At 40.4% G+C, this 22,680-nt stretch overlaps 1 protein-coding gene across 1 annotated transcript in view; it reads right to left on the reverse strand.

Annotated features, from left to right (window-relative positions):
* Positions 1-21,617, reverse strand: part of LOC122809493 (probable glucuronokinase 2) — an 80,018-nt gene extending 58,401 nt beyond the window's left edge. Inside the window, exon 1 of the mRNA XM_044081040.1 lies at positions 21,555-21,617. Coding sequence (XP_043936975.1) covers positions 21,555-21,580 — 26 coding nt within the window. The 5' untranslated portion in view covers positions 21,581-21,617. The remainder of the gene's footprint in view (positions 1-21,554) is intronic.
* Positions 21,618-22,680: the final 1,063 nt, after the last annotated feature.

Here is a 22,680-nt window from a genome sequence, read left to right on the forward strand (position 1 = left end):
AAGATGTAAAACATGGATATGACACAGCCATCATCACTTGCACAGGGTGTTGTGTGGAGGGCAGGAGAGCTAGGATGGCACAAAAGGTCAGTGAATGTGGGTGAGTAAGAAAGAGAATCAGGCAGACATTCGGATAAACTAACAAATGGCCAGTGAGACAAAATGAGTTTTAAGCTGTACGGCTGAACCATGTTAACTGGTGTGTGTGAGTGTGTGTGTATCTGTAGAGATTCTCCAGGTGAAACTAGTGTGTGAGTGTTTGCATGAACACAGCCAATCTCAATACTAGCTCTACATCTTGGTATGTTGGACATGTGTGAGCCGTGCATGGTAGAGGTGGCAGTTCATAGTTGTCATCCCTGACCACGAGAACTGGCTCTGCCAGGAGTTACATGGGCATATCCATGCCCATGTTCAGATGCACTGCTACTACCTGAATGTGACTGATGTCTGCTGGATGAGCTCCCATCACGAGGATGCCCAGGACCATAATCCCATGGCCTGCCACGTGAGGGTGTGGACAGTTTACCAACTGATGGAGCAGTGAAAGTACTGCCACTATGGAAGCGTGATCAGGCATGGCCATGTCGGATAGCAACAGATGAAGTGGCTAACCTACACCCATGAGAATGCCATTCCTCTCCCAGCAGATGTTCCATTACAGACACCTCTCATTCCAATGTATCACTCATCCAGTCCACTGAATCGGCAACATGGTGGAAGCAGTCATGCATGTCAGCCTGTGCCACATGTGCAAACCAAGGCATTTCTCTGGAGCACCTATTGGAATGTACCTGTGCCTCCATGATGACCCTAAGTGATGAGCCTACAGAGCAGTCTGGGACCCTGCCCTAATGTAAATTCTAGACATCTGGAAATCAAATGGGACAATAATAACTTGTTCCAGGGATCTGAACCTAACCTGTGACATAAACAGAATATGCTGGAGAAACAGATATCTCTCCCAGTGATTAACACTCCTGTGTATTAGGCTCCCACTGCATATGCAGTGCTCCTTAATGACTCTATTCAAGTGCAAATTTGACAACTGGATGGGTGATTATAAATTCACCCCAGGGGTGGCACCTATGTCCCTCATGGACAGGGCCATTCGGTGCTAATCACAAAATCACTCTGCTAACAATGAACATCAAACTATGCTCAATAAGGGTACTTGGGTTTCAACACAGCTAGGCTTGTAAAGGCCATATGGCCATTAGCCTAGTAACCTACAAAGCTATGAACTTATACAGGCCTACCATCATTTTCTCTCCTACATCCAATACTGATGTCATGCACTATAATTTGTCCTGTAGCCTTGTAAAAATCAGACTTGGGTCATGGTACTTGCGTAAAAGTACTGAGTACTGTAGTCTGTGTACTTAGGTAAGGGGTTCTGTTCTCACTGTAGTCAATGGGTGGGTGGTGGGTGGCTGCAAGCACGCGCGCGCGTGTGTGTGTGTGTGTGTGTGTGTGTGTGTGTGTGTGTGTGTGTGTGTGTGTGTGTGTGTGTGTGTCTGTGCACTTGACTGACATTACAGAGAGCCTTTTACACCAGCATGTGGGATACAGTTATTGTCATATTCTCCTCACCAGACACTGCTGATGTAATCAGTTATAAAGTGTTGTCAGAGACACTCCAAGTCAGTCTTTAGTTGTGGAACTTGCCTTAAATACAGAGTTCTGTAGTCTGTGTACTAAGGTAGGAGTACTATTCTCACTACAGTCAACTGGGGTGTGTGTGTGTGTGTGTGTGTGTGTGTGTGTGTGTGTGTGTGTGTGTGTGTGTGTGTGTGTGTGTGTGTGCGTGCACTTGACTGACATTACAGAGAGCCTTTTACACCAGCATGTGGGACATTGTTATTGTCATATTCTCCTCAACAGACACTGCTGTCATCTGTTACAGTGTTGTCAGAGACACCCCAAGTCATTCTTTAGTTGTGGCACTTGCCTTAAATACAGAGTTCTGTAGTCTGTGTACTTAGGCAGGGGTACTATTCTCACTGCAGTCAACTGGGGTGTGTGTGTGGGGGGGGGCACTTGCTGGATATTACAGATATCCTTTTACACCAGCATGTGGGACACTGTTATTGACATATTCTCCTCACCAGACAATGCTGATATCATCAGCTATAAAGTGTTGTCTGAGACATTCCAAAACAGACTGTGCCTTAAATACAGAGTTCTGTAGTCTGTGTACTTAGACAGATAGGGGTTCTATTCTCACTGCAGTTAACAGGTGTGTGTGTGTGTGTGTGTGTGTGTGTGTGTGTGTGTACAGTGAGAACAGCCTTTTACACCAGCATGTGGGACAATGCTATTCCCATATTCTCCTCATCAGACACTGCTGATGTCATCAGCTATTTCTGATTTGTGAATGTGCGCTATTCCCACTAAGGCAGGTTAGAGACTGTCCTGGAGGCCAGGCAGAAGTCACCTCATCCTATGCGATACCAATTGCAGTGACATGGATTTCAGTTTATCCACATACATCATGCATGGTTTGTAGGCATTGTGTTTTCTTGGTGAGTAACCCCTGTGGTCTCTCCAGCTGCTGCATGTGTCTGGTGAGGTACAAGCAAAAGAGAGTATTATACTCTATTTTAGTGTTCTGATGAGGTTCAAGTGCAGTGCTGTAATATAATCCTGAGGCCTGAACATGATGATGTGACTTAGGATGTGCACAACATAGGCTTTCAATACCAGTGTGGACACTTTGTGGTCGAAGTTCAGATTGCTAAGTATGTGTGTTCCCAGTGCTTGCATCAATGGGTTTCTGCATAGCGGGACTGCTGTCAATGCTGTAATTATCAGGGAATGCCACTTTATAGAAGGACAAAATAAATACACATTTTTGCATGTATTTGTAGACCGTGTGGCTTTCTCACCAATCATCTGTCTGTGTTAGCTGGTCTTGTAGTATGTTATCATCATAGGTGGACTCAATGATTGCACCCAGTATGCAAGAATCAGCAAACGCGGTAAGCCAAAGGCCATATACTTTAGCCTGAACTGTCGAGAAATAGATTCCAAACAGCAAAGGGCCAATCACAGATCCCTGGGGTTTGCCAATGGTGACAGCTCAACTGGTACAGGTTGACTCACCAACTTTCACAGTATGTGTTCTGTTACCCAACTTGTGATGTAAGGTTTAATCTCCACCTGGGAGACTTTTCAATGATACCTGCATGGGGGATTCTGTTCAAACCGAAGGCCAGTTGATGATAGACAGTATGCACTGTCTAACCTTCATCCAGGCCTATCACACAGAATCAATGGGCTTTGACAACATCAAAGATCACCTATCATGTGACCCAATCACATACACTTTCCTGACATGGTTGAATACACACTTCAACACAGACTCCATACAGACTATGCTCCTGTAGAAGGGTATACATCAATAGGTATCCATCTGCATTGGTGGGGGACAGCACTCGCATGTATGTATAGACACATCCTGACTCTCCTCATCTGTGAGCTAGACCAACATGTCATCATGGACCTTTTCTAAATGGATACTAGTGATATCCTGGCTATGTGCAGCAGACTTTTGTGAGTTGTTAATGCAACATCATGTCCTTTCTATCTGTCAGATATCCTCAAAGAGATCATCAAGGGCATGCATGATACCAACACTATCATCCATTTGAATTCGACAAGCCCAAGGCATTTGACACAAATCCACACTGAGGTACTCACACAACACTGTAAGATGTGGCCATATACACCTATATCATCAAGTGAGTAGACCACTGTATCACATACGTGGCATCTAAATATGTTGAAATGTGTGAAGTGACCTATAGCTCAGGTCCAGTGATCAGGTCCGTACATCAGGGCTATCTGCTAGGCCCTTTCCTGTCCATTTGTTAAGTGACAAAAATCACAGATGATGTACACATCCTGTGTCCAAACAGCTGTCTGAAGGACTACAGATTGTGGGAAGTCATTGACTCCAAATGTGATATTAGTATAATACAGACAGTATCAACACACCAAAGATTGATGCCACAGCCATGACAACACTTGAAATGACAGAAAAACATGGGGGGATTTGATACATCAGGAAAACAAACACACAACCCAAGTATAATGTACACATCACACCCTATAATAAGGCGAATAGGTATGTGATCTGAGTCCTGGGGTAGATGACAAATGGAACATTCACTAGTCCCTTGTATGTAACACAACTACTGAGTATGCGAAGGACATCCACATCATAGGCCATAATACCTCAATAGTTCACAGGCTTTGTCACTCAAATACCTGAGTACAATGCACCCATGTACCTCTGTACACATCTTCCAGTAATGTGTAAATGAGGTGTACCACCTTTGTCACAGTGAGCTGTCACACATCTTAGTGGCCATACCTACGTGTTCTTTTTGTGGCATAAACATTGTCTGATGATGCAGAACCCCCATCAAGTTGTTACACCAGATGCATGTGTGCTACCTCTTCTGGTGATGCACACAGTACATACATAGCTGTTTGCAACAATGGCATGGGTAATATTCATGACAGTATGGATTGAGCCATAAAAATAGCCATGCACACCAGTCAACTAGCCTGTACTGGTCATAATGTCGCATACAGGTATAGCAGTGTCCCTCCTAACACCTCCAGCACGTTATGGTGCCAAGACAGGGTGTGTGATTACCATCATAGAGTGTGAACATGTCATAATAGTTATACAAGTGTGTTTCTGCAGAATCATCTCTGATCACTCTAAATCACATATGTTATGTCAGAGACATGGGATTACTGGCAGTATTATTCTGATATTGTTCATGACTGTGCCTGCTTCTTTTAATGTTGTCCATGAGCCTTTACCTGCTTCCCACTTGCTGGAGACCTCTGCTGAGATTGCACTCGTATTCAGGCAAATCAGTTTGCACAGCTTCACAATATGCACCCTACTCCAATTGTATGTCAGATCCCTGATATATGTCCTCTGTATTGTTCATGTAAGGATGCTTATCCCACACATTTTCCCCCTTGTTATATCACCTTGTGTGACAGTCACATAATACACATTTTCACTGTGCACTCCTTACTGTTCCATACTAATATGTGATTGGTGTTTCTGCTACAACTGTCTTCCATTGACATGCCCACATTTTCTGTACATTAGGCTATTTCACCTGTCCTCTTTCCCTGTGTTCATTCCTACCATTCATCTGTGTGTCCCTATTCAATACACACACTTCCCCTGAGTATTTATTTTACATGGCAGTCAAGGTACCCTTACAGATTATTTACACAACTTTAGTAAAGAATGCCAGGAATGGGATTTCACAATACTTTGCACTGTATACACTGTCCTGTACTGTGTTTGGACCATATACATAACTATCATATTGCTCAACTGTCCAGATTTTCATAGAATGCCCAGATTTTTGCCTTACATATCTTTTGGTGTGTTCCTTATCAAATAAGTGGTTTACTGCCACATTACTGGGATGAACTCAGGACTGATATGATTCATTAATAACATACATTTGAGTTTCAGAATTCAAATCCTTCAGAAAATGTAGCTCAACACAAACCCCTTGTTATTCTAGCACATTTATAAAGAGAACACATGGCAAATTTGTCCCTTTTGTCTGTGTCATTGTCGTCCCCCCCCCCATTATGTTGGGCTTTGTCCAGATGTCTTGCACTAAGAGATTGAGAGCTATGAAATCTATTACCTCTTAAGCCCTGGTGATCATTGTGGCATTCTGCTCACAAGCGTGGACCTTCTGTGCACTGACTTAAACAGGATTGCTATGCGTGTTGGCTTACATGGTTTCCTGGTCGGCAACACTGTTAACAGCCACAAAACCGCACTTTACATTTAAACATGGTGGACAGCATGAATATGCAATGAGTACTGCTGCTCACGGCTCATCACCTCACGCAAGTGTAAACTCTGTGCAAACTTCGCGTGAAGCCTAAGCGGACTGAATCCCAGGGTAAATCCAAGTGTTAATTTTGCTTCTTTAAACTTGTATTGAGTATTAAAGTGAGTAAAGGAAGAGAATGAGAAAGTAATAGTGAGAATGTTTAAATACAAGTACAAAATGTTCTGGCAGATGATGAGAAAAAGAAAAAGTGAAAAAAGAATATGTATCTAAATGAAAAAAGTAAAAAACATCAAGGAAAATACTATCATGGAAAATAAAAATTGATGATCTAGAAAAAGATAGAAGGATGTGGTATAATAATGTGATGAAACACTATTATTATTTAAATCTATGTGAAAATTTACCCGAAGTGATTAAAGCCATAAAAATAAAGAAACAGTGGTACCAAGATAATGGTGTGTCAAGATTTCCTGTGGAGAGTGGAAATAAACAAGTTACCAGTTAAAGGAGAGTTGAAATAGTTTGCTTATTTTGAAGGGAAGTAAAGACAACAGACCATGTTGCTTTTTTTTTTTGAAATGTAAAAGTGTAGTGGAACTTTGGAAAAAGTGTGAAGAAATATTTTTTTTAAGAATATTAAGTACACAAACAATATAACTGAATATGACTATGTATGGGTATTAGAAGAAGAAGAAAGAATATGTGAGAAGGGTAGATAAGAATTTAAGTAACATGGGTTAATTGAAGTGAAAGGCGGAATACAATTTTGTTTAATGGGAAATGGATTTTGGCAGATATCTTGCGAAAAATTAGATTATGGTTGTGGAAAAAGGAGTGGAGGTCAATTATGGAAGAAAAACAATTATGATTTTACATGAAAAAGGATAAATAAAAACATAGAACAGTGTGTGTCCTATATATTATACATACATATATATATATATATATATATATATATATATATATATATATAAAACACACACACATTGTGTGTGTGCGCACGTATGTGTGTTTGTGTGCCAGTAAATATGTACATTTTGTAAATATATAAACATGTAAATAATGTTTTTTTATGTTGAGTTAAATAAAGGACCCCTACTCTTTTCAATAGGTGTCATGGGATCTTTTACATCCACCAGAGTTACCACCAACTCAAGCAGATGGGACCTCGGTTTAACATTTCATCCAAAGGGCAACACACTCAGGAGTGCAGCACTCCTCCTTATGCTGCACTGCAGTGTCAGCAACTGATCCGCTTGGTGTGGGAATAGAACCTGCAGCCTTATGCACAAGAGGTGAGTGTGCTACCTGTTGTCCCAATGACACTGCTAGATGTTAAAAATTACATAGGAATCCTTCAAAAGCTCACTGAGGCAAGGGTAGATGTTATAAATGCCATAGAAACCCGCCAAATGTGCAGTGAACAGCAGTATATCAACTTGAATCAACCTCTAAAATAAGGGTCAAGAACTGGACAGTCTCAAGTATGTCAGACATTTGTGAAAAAGAAGTAGGAACCAAACAGAATGAATTCCTTCTCAGTCAAAACACCATCCTATCCCAGCAAGTTAATATAAACATAATGGCTGCCAAAATAATGTAAGGTTACGCAGTACCCATCAGTGGAAGGCCTTCCGAAATATGTCCACTACCTTACAGCAAAAGTTGTCAATGATGTTAGGGCCAGAGATCCGTCCGGTCTTACAAATGACAGAGTGCATTCAGGCCCAGATTTAATAGTTAACAATACCATATATCCTTCCACTAGTAGTAATATGAAGACAAAGAATCAGTTTCAAGACTTCTGTGAACTAAACGGAAATTAATGTATAATGGTTAACAGACCTCGCTTAATAATGACTGGTCTATGTGAGTATCCTATCAGTACAAGAAGATTTTGATTTGAAGGTCTTCATTGATTATACCTTATTCTAGTATTGCATGTGTTTTGTTTTAAGTTTTCTGTTCTGTTGGAGTTTTAAGAGTTCTAGGCTAGAGTCAGTTAAAAAAAGTTACCAAAGAATTCCTTTGCAAACTGTGAACAGCATCCGTTAATTAGTGGGGGAAGCGGAGAAACAACATTGTTCTTTTATTTAGAAATATCTGTATTTACCTGAAGTGTTGGTGTGGCCTGCTTGCTCTGAATATCGCTCCTTTCTGGCTGCATTTTTCCCTTCCCACTCACCCAGTTTTTGTTGAGGTCTTAAATTTGCTGGCTTTTGAGTTGCCCAACCCTACTATAAATCTCATTTTGGAGACTCCTCCCACTCCTATATTATCAGCTCATTCTACCAAGTAGAGAGAGATCATTTGGGAAGGCCCACCCCTTAGTTTCTCACCCCTGAATTATCTTGTTTCCTCCCTTCCCACTTAAGCTAAAAAAAAATAAATAAAAAAATCCACTTTATTTATCTGCTTACTGTATTTGTGCTTCTTCCTACTTTATTTTGCTTTTGCTGCTTATTCTTAGAAGTATTCAGTTGTATTTATTCTGCTGTATTTATCACTGATTCTTAGCAGCCTGAATAAACTGTAACTGTTATTCTAAGCCTTTTGGCTTAAGCGCTTGGGCTTCAGGCCAGTTGTTTTACATTAGGAAGGTTTGTGGTCTACACTTTTGTGGCAGGAGAGGTAGCTTACATCCTTCTAAGTTGGGAATAGCTGGTTGAAGGCTTAGACTGCCTGTTATTCTAGAAGTGTCTTAGTTCTAGTTTAAGCACTTGGGGTTCACGCCAGATGTTTTACATTAAGAAGGTATGTGGACTACTCTCTTGTTCATAGGTTGATACTAGGCTATCTGCCCTAGGGCATTTACAAGCCTAGCCAGAGTGTGTTTGGCTTTCACCACCCTTTTAAGTGAGTTTACTGTGCCCTTTTTAGGTTAGTTTACTGTGCCTCTGTCTAGTAGTGACACAGAAGTGAACCCTGGGGTAAACCTACGATCTCCCATCCACTCGTCAAGATTCCTCTTGAAGAGAGTCAGTGAGGGGCTCTGCCTGACATGGACTGGGATTCTATTCCAGAGTGCTGGGAGCCTCTGGGTTATAAATCTGTCTCTCCAGCATGTCCTATTAATTTCTGTGTTGAGGTTCAAGTCCCTCGAGTGCGAAGCTCTAAGGGATTTGGATTTTTTGAGGTGGAGCATGTCCATTAATTCTGGGTTGGACATGGCTTTATACGTCAGGCACAGATCGCCTCTAAGTAGGCAGTATGCAACTGAGTAGAGCTGGAGTTTCTTTAACCGAGCAGCATAGGTCATCTGTTTGAGTCCCTTGATCCTCTTGGTGAGGTACTTTTGGGGTCTTTCCAGTTGCTGCAGGTGTCGGGTAAGGTACATCCCAAATGGGGCATTGTATTCAATTATGGGCCGGATGAGTAAAGGGGCACAATGACCTCCCTTGATCTAGATGTGAATCCTTTCATGATAAGGTGGGCTATATAGAAGGTCTTTCTAACCACTTTGGCAACGTGGTTGTCAAAGGAGAGATTACTATCAACTTGGGTCCCCAGGTCCCTAATTACTTCCTCCGTACTTAATGGATTACCGCCTATGTGGTAATTTATGGGCACTTTGTTTTTCCCAAAGGGGATGACTATACACTTTTTGGCGTTTAGCTTTAGGCCATGGCTTTGGCACCAGTTATCCATCTCTGTGAGACCCTTTTGGAAGATGCTTGTGTCAGCTGGAGAGTCGATTATGGCACCCAGTTTGCAGTCATCTGCGAACTTGGTCAACCATAGTCCTCCCGTGTTAGCCTGTACCTCGGAAAAATATATACCGAACAAGAGAAGTCCCATGACTGAGCCTTGTGGGACACCACTTGTAAATGGTTTAGAGTCTGACATGGCTCCCGCAATTCTGACCATGTGGGTTCTATCCTTGAGCCAGTCTGCAACCCATCTTATGACATAGGGGTTGATATTTAAGCTGGAGAGCTTATTTATGATGCCAGAGTGGGGTATTGTGTCGAAGGCTTTTGCAAGGTCCAGGTAGGCTGTGTGGACTACCTTCCCTTCATCTATGGCCTTGGTGACTGTTTCAAAGAAATTGACCAGGTTCAAGAGGCAGGATCTGCCCTTAACAAAGCCGAATTGGGTAGGATCCAGCATCTGTAGGTCCCCAATGTCTTTGTTTATGAGTTCCATGATGATCCGCTCCATAGCTTTGCAGACCAGGCTAGTCAGGCTTATGGGGCGATAGTTTCCAGGGTCCGTTGAGGCACCACCTTTGTGGAGTGGGACCACTGTTGCTGTATGCCATTCCTTGGGTACATATCCTGTAGAAAGGCTGAGATTGAACGGTAACTTTATATGAGGTTCTAGTTCTTCTTGGAGCTCATGTAGGACGCAGCCCGGGACACTGTCCGGTCCCATTGATGCTGTGTTTTTTGCTTTGGAGAGGGCAGCTCTCACCTGAGCATCTGAGATGTCAGGGAGACAAATCTCTGCTGGGATAGATATTTGCTCTTTTGGGGGGGAAGGGGGGGAGAAGTTTGCACTGAACCTGTCTGCCAGGATGTTGGCAATGTCTGTGGGTTTAGTGTATTTTTTGTCACTTTGGACTAACTCCGAACATATCTGGGAGTTGCCACCCAGGTTCCTAATATAACTAAAGAAGGCCTTGTGATTATCTTTAGTGTCCTGTGCAATTTTTCTCTCGAAGCTGGCCTTGGATGATTTTATGAGGGACTGTAGTTTTTTGCTAGTACTGATCAGAGATGCCTCCCCTTTTAGGGATTTTGCTCTATCATGTAGCAGCTTCCTCCTTTTGTTGTATAGCTTATTTATGGCTGGGGTCCACCAGACAGGATGCCTGCCTTTGGAGGATTGGGTTTTGGTTTTATTTGGGATTGCATGATCTATGCATTCCTGAAGGTGTCCATAGAATGCGTTTATAAAGGATTCTGCAGTTTGGGCCGTAGTTTCCACTGTCCCGGGGGCTTTGAAGGATTTGACCTCGGTTTTGAGAAGTGTGAAATTAGCTTTTGAGAAGTTTTTCACTGTGGTTGTCTGGGCTGGTGGTGGGGTTGGGATGTGGATGTCCAGCGAGATTAATTTATAGTCCGATCTTACCAATGAGGGGTATACTTCTGGTGTGGAGCATAGAGTCCCATGTTTGTGATGATCAGGTCCAATATGTTTTCTCCTCTTGTGGGAGTGGTGACTAGTTGTTCCATAGCATTTGAGTTTATAAATTCTAGGAACCTTTGTGCTAGGGTGTTGGGGCTTGAGTAATGCTCCCAGTCTATGTTTGGGTAGTTGAAGTCACCCAATATAATGGTGTTTGGAGAGACCTTCATATTCTCCTCCAGTGTTCTCAGGAAAGCCGAGTGAGGTTCCTGAGTTTGGGTGGGTGGCCTGTAGCAGGCTACAAACTGAAAGGCAGTTTTGCCCACTGTTAGTTGCACATGGATGGTCTCCGATGCTTCGTGCAGTGCCACTAACCTGGAGGTGAGGGTATCTTTGATGAATATGGACACTCCCCCTCCCTTTGTGGTTCGGTCCGAGTTTTGGGACCGAAAAGCATGGTATGAGGTATAACCTGGTAGTGCTGGGGTGTTCTCAGAAGCCTTGAACCAGGTCTCTGTTACTGCACAGACATCGGTATTCTCCAGACTGAAGAGAGCTTTGAGTGCTTGCATTTTGAGGTTTAGATTTCTGGCGTTGAGTAGCATTACCCTTAGTTTCTTTTTCTTTGTGTTGTCTATGGAGGTGGGTTTGTCTTTTGAACCTTGCCTAAAAAAGGCACTATGAGGGTGGCAAGAGCCTTTGCCAGTATCCGAAAGCACAGGGGTGACAGGTGCAAGCCGTCCCTAGCGAAGCAACGTGGCTTGTTGAGCATGTCATCCCAGGCTGACAGACACTGGATCCCCTTTGAATGACACCAAAACTTTAGCCAATTGTTAAAATTGATCATTTTGTCTTTATACTGTGGCATCATTCTTGGTGAGGGTAAGATGCTACTCAAGGTCAGGGTCATACCTGCCTGGGCTACATGATCAGAGAGCACCTCTATGTCTCTTTTCATGTAGTCCAGGGAGGTACGTCTCAGGTCATTCACACCAGCATGGACAATGACTGAGTCATATTTGTACTTGCTTTGGAGTGACCTGAGTGCTTGTATTATGTGGCGGATCCTGGCGCCCGACAGGCAGCTCACCGTGACCTTCTCCTTGTTCAGCCTGGTGAGTGGGACGTCAGTGTGTCTGACAACAGTCACCTATTACAAGTGTATCAGGTGTGTTGTTTAGCCTTAAGGACTTTGTGAAGTATGTGTTACACGTGTTTTGTTTTGGGGTAATGGTTGCTTGGATGTCTGCTTTGGTGGTCTCTGCTGCTTAGGCAGATTTATATTTAGAGCCTCCGAGTATGTTTTTGTGTGTTTGTGTGTTTGGTTTGCTGTTGTAGTAGGTCTATGTGTGACTGGATTTGTGGTGTGTGTGGTTATATTCTCCTCCTGACTGCGCCAGTACTGAGTTGAGAGAGCTTAGCCTCCAGTTTGGCTATATGGTTGCATCTCTCGCATATATTTGTACTTGGGAGGAGGAGAGGGTTGTCTGTGTACATGAGGCAGTTGTAACATTGCCTCAAGATTCCCAGATTTACCAGCTGGACTGGAGAGGAAACCAGCAACTGACCTTTGGACATGCTAGAATAGTATAAGTAACTCCTTTATAACTGATCAAAAAGGACCAATAGGGGCTGAGTACTCCAAGGGAGTATATGAGGATGTAGTGCTTTTAGTTTATTAGTGCTAACTTATATAATTGCTTATATGAGCAAGTGCAGGGCTTTAGATTGAAAATAGGGTCCTTACTTTGAGAGAGAGAGACCAGATCTAAGGGAAAAGGTGAAGAGTAGACTTTGTGAAGCCGAGAATGGTTTAAGCCCGATTAAGCGGTGCTGCCCGATGCTGCGCTACGTACAAAATCGCGCCAAAGCGGGTTTTTATACAGGGGACTTGAAAGAGCTAGAAAGTAGCCCAAAACAGCCAATGAACTACAAGATTCTGTGCTGAGATCACTCCTCCAGGGACAGATAGGTTGCTCAAAGCTCCCCACTCCCACTGGTGAACAAAGAAGCTTCCTTCTATCCAAGTAAGGAAATGGGCAACACAGGAACTATTTTAAAGTCCAGAATACAGCAATGCCTGTATTAGGGACTATTCTAGGTCAGGAAAGGTGGGAAACAAGGATAATTTTTTGGTTTTTCTTTTTTTTTTTACAAGACAAACAGCAGAAAATGCACAGTAAATACTTAACACAGGCTAGTGCACTTGAGTGAGCAGCCTTAACAGTTAAATTCAACAAAAAGACAAACTTTAAAAGTGCAGATATGAAATTGCAAAAACAAGCTTAAAACAGGCAAAAGAGCAGATTTAACTCGCTTTTCGGTGAGAATAGACAGTTGCAAAGGTAATTGCAGTAAAATATACTTAAATCAGGTAGCAGTCACTCTTTTTCGTCTCTCTGCTGCTAGCACCACTCTGCAAGACAACGAGGAGCTATTGCTGAGTCGGAACAAGCGAAAAACCACGCCAAAGCAGGTTTTTATACAGGGGACTTGAAAGAGCTAGAAATTAGCCCAAAATGGACAATAAACTACAAGATTCTGTGCTGCGATCACTCCTCCAGGGACAGATAGGCTGCTCAAAGCTCCCCACTCCCACTGGTGAACAAAGAAGCTTCCTACTATCCAAGTAAGGAAATGGGCAACACAGGAACTATTCTAAAGTCCAGAATACAGCAATGCCTGTATTAGGGACTATTCCAGGTCAGGAAAGGCGGGAAACAAAGATAATTTTTTTTTTCTTTTTTTTTTTTACAAGACAAACAGAAGAAAATGCACAGTAAATACTTAACACAGGCTAGCACACTTGAGTGAGCAGCCCCAACAGTTAAATTCAACAACAAGACAAACTTTAAAAGTGCAGGTATGAAATTGCAAAAACAAGCTTAAAACAGGCAAAAGAGCAGATTTAACTTGCTTTTCGGCGAGAATAGACAGTCGCAAAAGTAATAGCGGTAAAATATAAGGAGAAGGTAGATTCTGCCCTTCTGAGCTGGGAATTGCTGGTTGAAGGCATATTGTGCCTGTTAATTTGAACTGCTTCTTTCTGAAACTGGTGTGCCTTGTTTGCTGTAGCATAGACTAGATTCAGACCTGCTGAATCTAGCTCTTTTTGCATAACTTGAGCACTGATCCAGGCCATCTTGTTTTGAAGAGGGTTCCCCTGCATCCTAGTGGCAGCAGGGTGTAGTTAGAATTCGTCTGATTGAAGGTTGCTGAAACAGGGCTCAGGTTTGAGCTTTTTTATTGGTTAATTGGTTAAATTGTTTAAATCAGTTTGCTCTTGTTTGCTACTGTTACATTTAAGTGTGTATCTGTTCTTGTGTGTTAAATAATCCTAAACAGAGTTTAAATATCTTTAGCATAGTCTGTTTACAGGTTTTGCTGTAACCAGATTTGTGTGTGTGACTCCTGTGTTTTCTGCTATGCCATCTTGTGTTGGCCTGGGCCTGCCTGCACTTAGTGGGAGTAAGTGAACTTGTTGGAACTGGTGTGGCATAGGGTGTTGAGCTAAGAGCTCTGGGACAAGGGTTGATTGGTCAATACCAGTGTTTCTATTTATTTCATTTTTGTGGTATTTAAACTCCACATTTGCACAGGTATGTGCTTGTTTGCATGTCGCACACCACCGCTGTGTTGTTTTAATGCTTTGCGAGGTATCTCAACTGCATTTTTTCCCTTACCAGCACTCCTGTATAAGTGAGGCCCACACTTGCAGTTACTGTACTGATTTTATCCAGCCCTACTCACACCTACAGATACTCTCCTCTTATAGTACCTACTCTACTATCCCTGACCTCTCTACAGATTCTGACAACCATGGACGGACAATTTCCTATGGTTTCTCCTGCTAGTCTGGTTGAGATGGGCATCCTGAGCAGTGTAGCAACTACTTTATGTACATGGACCCTCTACTTCTACCACCCAGGAACACAATATGTGAGATATGCAATTATATTAAGACCCTAGAATCCTTACTGTGTCAGTCACTAGTCAGTACATCTGGCACTGAGAAGGTTGCCTGCACAAACACTATGAACATCACACGTCTAACACCACCCAAACCTGTACAACACACTCCTACACATGCAGAGGTTCTCAACAAAAACATACCTAAACAAAAGAGACCTCTGAAGCAAAAACACACATGCACATCACAACCCACAGCACCAAGCATCACACAATTTGTCTCACAGCCTCTAAGGCCCAGCCACAAACCCAACATACTAGTCACAGGAGACTATTATGAGACAGACAGATGTGCCTCTCACAAGGTTAGAGAAGGAGAAAGAAACAGCAAGTTGCTTGTCAGGTGCTAGAATCCACCATATCATGCATGCACTCAAGTCTCAACAACATGTACCATTATGGCTCTGTCATAGTCTATGCTGGTGTGAATGACTTGAGATGTACCTCTCTGGACTACAGGAAGAGAGACATGATTGAGTTTGCTGAATATGTGTCCCAGGCAGGTATGTTCCTAGCCTTAAGCAGCATCCTACTGTCACCCAGAATGATGCCTCAATACAAACAGAAAATGGTTGACTTTAACAATTTGCTTAGTTTCTGGTGTCATTCCATGGGGATCCAGTACCTGACAGCCTGGGAGGACACGAATGACAGACTACGATGCTTTGCCAGAGATGGCCTTCATCTGTCTTCTCTCAGCTTCAGGCAAGGCTCTTGCCGCCCCCATATTCCCTTTTTTAGGCAAAGCCATGAGCACAAAATTACCAACATGAAAAATTCTTCTAAATGAAATGTAAAGGTCATGCTGCTAAACACCAAAAACTGCCAACAGGTCAAAAAAGTAACTAAAAGACCCTGGAAGAAAACACAATGAAGCTTACAGACAGGACAACATAGTCAAGCCTTGTAGTTGTTGATTTAATAGTGTAGTCCACAGAAATCCACAGGATAAAAATGCCAAGGAACAAAGCTTTTCAGCTGTAAAAATAGTTTAATCCAAGCATTCGCTTCACAGGAAGAAACACTGAAATCACACTAACGCTCCAAATGCAAGTACGTTTTCATTTTAAAAACGTCCTCAGATGTGGGCTGGTAACTACATCAGTGCATATACATCCTACGTCCCTAAAAAGCACACATTTTTTTTGAGACTTAAAGCTGAAAGGGAGGGTTATATTCTCCTTATATTAACCAGCAAAAACATTTTTTGAAAAGATGTCTTCATTGCACTCAGTGTGCAAATCAAAATCACATTGTAAATGTAGCTAATAAGAAAGTGCCTATATCCATATTAGACTTAAAACTGCTGAATGCTTATCTTCGCAGATACTTATATACATGCATTATTTTCTACTCATACTTGAAAAAAAAACATGCATTTAACATTTAACTTAAACAACAGACAACTCTATCAACTAGGCCCTTGATGAATACTCCTTAGTATGGAACATGCAACATAAAAGGAAAAAGAATTAAATCAGCCTCTTCTGAAACAGAGGATAAGCAATCACTTTTTAACTGTAGTAGAAGCTTCCCAATACCTTACAGTCCAGTTGATTTGAAATATATAACTAACCCTCTGTGACGTCTGGTCAATATCCCACCAGACTGCCACCAATTAATGTGATGGCCCAACTTAAAACTGGGGTCAGTAATTAAGGAGTCTCAATCTTCACCACTGACTCCAGTGTAAGAGCATCATAATAAGACACCAGAGCACAGTGCACACAAGACTAAAATTCCACAATTTCCCTTATAAGTACAACAGGAATATGCTTTATTTTCCTGGAACTGGACTATATACCTTTGTCCACCTCAAATGAAATCCATTATCATACACTTCAGGGCAATGTTTAAGACCTCTGACTCGCTCACACTCAAAATAAACTGAAATCTCACACACTCTAACACTCATGGAAAGCCTGACACAGATTTCCTGCTGTGTCCCCTCCGCAATATAAATGGTAATGCTGCCATCAGAGTCAGACAGGTCTACATGCCTTTCAAAGGGTAATCATGTACTAAAAATTAAATATCAAAATAAATGATAACTATGACCAGAAGCAGCCAACATCCGAGGTGACCTGGGGACTCTCAAACAGGTATAAACACCCTCTAATCTTTAAAGAACATACTGATTGTCCAGCCACAATGTAAAATAATGGAAAACATTTAATAATAAACAAAATGATTACAATAATGTAAATTAATAACTTTCAATAAACACCAGAATTCAATCACCAGAAATGCATAATTAAATTGTAGGCTAGAAGTCCAACATTTTAGAACAACTCTATCTACATAACTAAACTTTCCTAATCTAACTTGAGAATAATGTCATTGATCTAATCTAAAACATAACAGCAAGCAAAGGGAGGCTTACAGTTTTTTGGTGGGTCCTTTGTCCGGGTATCTTCTGACTGCAACTCTTCACAAACTGCTCAGCTTAACAGTCTCAACTGTCTTATTTTAGAAATAACAATCAGCTGTTTGAAAAAACTCTTTTTGCTGCCAATCAGCTGTTCAAATAAACACCTAGCAACCAGAAACATTCTAATTACATCACCTACTGTTCAGCTGATTCTCTACAAACAGTTTGTACTTTAGAATCTCCCTCATAAACATGTGCAATTACAAATGTACCAAAACACTGACAGATTCTTTAAACATTTTGTATAAGCAAGGAGATGCTCAACATTTTAAAAACTTATTTACATTTTCACAGTTAAGACATGATGGCATACAAGTTAATCTGAGGATATACACAAATCTCATGCAAGACATTTTCATTTTCTTCACACCCTGAAAAAAATTAAATTTCTTTTTATATCCTTATATACCCTCCACAGCAACCTCCCTGCTACATATACTATCCACAAAATATTCATTATTCAGCAATTTACATTTATATTACATCCCTATACATCCTCCACTGTCTTGCCACATAGCTCTCGCATGAATTTTTCTATGCAGAACCCTCAAAAAACTTAAATTTCAATTACATCCCAATGCAACCACAATAACAATTACTTTGGTACCTGCTTTACCATGATTTTGTTCTTTGCAACACAAGTCTCCATAAAATCTAAGTCATCCATTATTTGAATCATATCCCTAACTGTTGAAATTAGTCTTGCTTTCCAAGTCTGAGTCACAGTTTTCTTTGCAACCAGTAGTAATTAAAACATTGTGTCTTCTAATTTATTATAATACAGAGCACTTTTTTATAGCTGTATAACATTAGAATTTTAGACAACTTTCTTTTCTCAAGAATCATTACACAGTACATTCTAAATCTGCCATAAAATCTGACAGATTTGAACACAACTGAATATGTTTCTTTCTAACACTAGTTCTTCATACCTCCAGCAGTGGAAAACTATGTTTAAAAACATCCTTCTTATGTCTCAAGTAATATAAAAATATTTAAGCAATCACTTTTCTAAACCTTCTTGAATTTGTAGTACATCTAAATAGCAAACAATCCCCTTCTACACAGTCTCATCTATTTCTATCTTCAATATCACACTACAATTATGCTCAAAACTGACCAAAATCTTTTGATTCAAATTCTTCAACACCTTACACCCTCTATTTGATATTTATTTTAGCAGTGAGCTGTCACCCTTTGCTTCTAAATGTAAAAACAGAACTTTTTGGAGAGAATTTCTAATTGCTTCACCAAAGTGATACATCTTTGCACTTTGCTGTGATTAGCAAACATCACAGTCCATCCTACGTTTCTAGGATATCAAACTCAGTTCATCTGAACTATCCACTTAACATTAATCAACCAATGGTCTAGCTTTCCTTCATTAGTTCATTTAATAACTTTTCCACATGCAAATGGTCAAATCAGTATGACTTTATTGAAAATACCACTGCTTTGATAAGTCAAATCTTCATACACAAAGGTAAATCTCTACACTTAAAGATCTTATTTAAATCTTTTATGACAATTCTTCTTGAAGAGTTCATATGTCATTACTGATTGCTAATCCAAGCACCATGAAGCTGCCTACCGCTACTTCTTACTATGTAACTAGAAGGTTAAAGAGGTCATTGGGGATCACTGCAAACCCTGTTCCATGCTGAATTAATCATATAGACTTTTTACTATATAACACATTAATCTGTCCTTTGAAAAGACTCAAGAACATTACCACTCTGGTATATAATGGTAATAAATTCTATACCCTAGTAATGCTGATCTGAGTATGTTTTTTTCTCACTTTGAATAATCTATGTACAGCTTATGTCAGATGATTTCTTGTGTTGGTACGATGAGAGGAAAAGCTAATACCATTATGGACTGTAAAACAGGGTACTGGGATCTTCTATAAGCCCAAACCAAGTCACCTCTAATAAGAAAGTAGTGTTTTGTTGGCACAGTGACAAAATAAGTAGCATTGCTGCCTCACAGCAACAGATTCTCCATTTTGGTTCTCGGCTGGGTTGCCTCCTGTGTGGGATCTATATGTCCTTCCTATGTTCACATGGGTTTTCTCAGGGCATTCCAGTTTCCTTCCACATTTGAAAGAGAACAGTAAGGTGGATCAGGGACTCTAAATTTTCCTTAAACATCAGTACACATATGGCACAAATGAAAGACTTGACAGCCTACTTACATTTCCCCATTTGCTTTGTTAAACTCTGTGGGCAGCAGTGACTGCCAGCAGGGTCACTCTAGGAGGTGGATGTGACTTGTAAGAGAGTCAGCAAGTGAGTACTGAATTTATCTTCATATTTTTAAGCCTTACCTTATAGGGAGATCTCCTAAGGCCTGTTTTTTATGTAGACTTATTGAATTCTTACTAGCCTGCTAATTTCAATAGAACCATGTACATAAAAGCTGGGAGGCGACAACCATCTTTGTGCCCAGATGTTACTGATCTCAATATAGATTTAATAATATAATAGAATTTTCTCATTATATCAGTTCCATCAAGAATACATTTACTGATTTTACCAGGTGTCAATATATTTCTCTTCTTCGAGTTAAGGTGCAAACCCATTATGAGACAGTTACTTACACTGCTAAAGAGATATTTCCAACTATATTCTCTTAGTTAGGATAGAAAATGTTTAAAATTATTCCTTCAGTTTTTAAATCTCAGTTTTCTTCATACAGTTCTGCTTCTCTGATGACTTATTCTGCACACATAGACACACACACATAGACACACACACATAGACACACACACATATATATACACACACACACACACACATTAAATGTGTAAGGGGAAAATATGCATCCTTGTCATACACATTTACCAATTCATTCTGAATCATTTGGTTTCTCATTATTCTGTCCGAAGTCTTCTTGACCAATGTAAAGATTGCGCATGACAATTATCAGTTGCTCTGGTACAGCCATGTTTCTCAGTGTGACCCAACATATTTCATGACTTGTGCAGTCAAAGGCCTAGCTTTAACCAATAAAACACATGTACATAACCTTCCAGTATTTCTTTGCCTTTTCAAGGCTCCACCTCATATATCCATAATATACTTTATTCCCTCTGTTTCCAGAATTGTGCTTGCACTTCTGGTATGTCTTGTTCTAAATAAGAGCAATTAAAAAGCACTGTTCCATACAAAACTCAAAATTCCATAAGTGAACAGAAAACCAATCCTATATTAACCAGAATAAGAGCTTTTGTCAAAAGCTTAAAATATTGCTTCAGATTCTGAAGAAGTCTTTCAAGCTTGCAATTGAACTTCCCTCAGGGTTTTCTCTTTCATATATTACTATTTTTCCTTCTGTAAATAAATACTTGAGAAAAAGTATTGTACATTGGTCTTCTTAAAGAATGTTCTTAATATTTAATCAGGAAAATGCATGTTTCTGGCATTACTTATTATGTGGATTGATAAAATTGAAATGCTCTCTAGGGTTCTGTACTTACTTTAGTTGCTGCATTTGGATATAATTATTTTCCATGGGAAATCTGTAAAAGTCCAAGAATGCCATGCAATGAGGCTTAACTTGTGTTCTTCCTTCAAACAGTCCCTTTTGAGGATGGTGCAGTATGCAACTCTGAGTTGGACTACGACAACCAACCATGTACTAAGACACTAAGCAAATCACTTAACCAGAACAAAACACCAGCATCATCACAGAATAAAAAAAAATAAAATTTATATCTAGTGGATCTGAACTTTAATAAAAAAACTAGTAAAATGTTCCAACATGTTGGCAGATTTGTGTAATCACTTCACTATTCTTTCTGTAAATCATTTTTTTAATTTCTCTTATAGCCGTCCAGATTTTCTGGATTCCATTCATGTGCATGTGGAACAGTATGACAGCGAAAACAGAGAACAAGCTCCTTCTTTGAACTCACACTTTTTGATAATCTTCAGCAACTTAAAAAACAGTGTTATTCTCCCAGCCCTTGCAACTGCTGACTGGAATTGTGAAAAATTCCTCACAAATCCACCAGTGACCAGGACTCATCAAATTGTATTTAGATATTCAATTTTCCATAAGCTTGACAATGAAAAGGAAAAGAACGGAAATACGCACTACGATTAAACTAAACTCAGTATGCACTATACAGGTTTCTTCCACAATCTTCATTACCATCTCTGTCTCATGCAATCTCTCTCTCTGTAAATTATGCAGAAGCATACCAATTATCATTTTTAACTTACCTCCTCAGATCAAAATTTGCATTCATTAACTCAGCCAGTTCTACCCAGTTGCTTGATTCAAGAGCGACTCTATAATGTAAAAATGATTAATTAATTAACAATACCATATATTCATTACTATTATGAGTAGTCAGAGCTACAAAGTGTGACGTTTCACTCACATTTTGTCATATCTTTTTTGGCATTGTTTGGGTGAACATTTAAGGTGCAGTGACTGGTATTAAGCAGGAATTTGACAACGTCACAGATATTACAGAAGCATAAATCATCTGAAAACACAGTAATGTTACTGAGAAGAAATGGTTTAACAGAACTGTCTAAACTGAAGGACAAAACAAGCAATGAAATACTTGATGAATATGACATTTTTTTATCAACTTTTATCCCCAGCATCGAACACAAATATGTCAATTCTTAAGGAATCATATTTGCTAAAGTAATAGGGTCTATAGTAGAACATCGAAGTTTCAGAACTTCAAATGTTCTAATATCGACACCTACAAACCGAAAACTGATAAGACCGAAAATTGAAAACAGAGAATTTTTTACTAGGGAAAAAATTTGCTGATCCAAAACACATACACACAACACAAACACACCAAACAAACAGCAATCCACACACATACACTAAAATTTTACATCTAAACCTACACTAAACTGTACATACACCACTAACTACCCACTTACCTTAACCCAAACATTAACCCTAAGGTCCGCCACTATCGCACACACACCTCACCCGTGCCCTAACCCTAACTCACCTATCCCACCCTAACCCTCACGTCCACACATTCGCACACTTACCTGACCCGTGCCCTAATCCTAACTCACCTATCCCACCCTAACCCTCATGTCCACACAATTGGACACTTACCTGAACCCGACCGTAACTTTCCACCGCAGAGCTGAAAATAGCGAAGCGACAGGAACAGACAACCGAATTCTTTCCCTAGAAAGAATTCAGTTATTTAAATTTTTGCTATTTTCAGCTTTCGGTTAGTAGGTGTCAATATTAGAACATGCGAAGTTCTGAAACTTCGATGTTCTAATATAGACCCAAGTAATACATATGGTTCAAGGGTAATTTTCTTTCTTCCTATCAACCCCTCTCTTATAAATCATCCTT

Source organism: Protopterus annectens, chromosome 8.part0 (genome assembly GCF_019279795.1).
Source record: "Protopterus annectens isolate FY-2018-M chromosome 8.part0, PAN1.0, whole genome shotgun sequence".
In the NCBI taxonomy this organism is placed as follows: Eukaryota; Metazoa; Chordata; order Ceratodontiformes; family Protopteridae; genus Protopterus; species Protopterus annectens.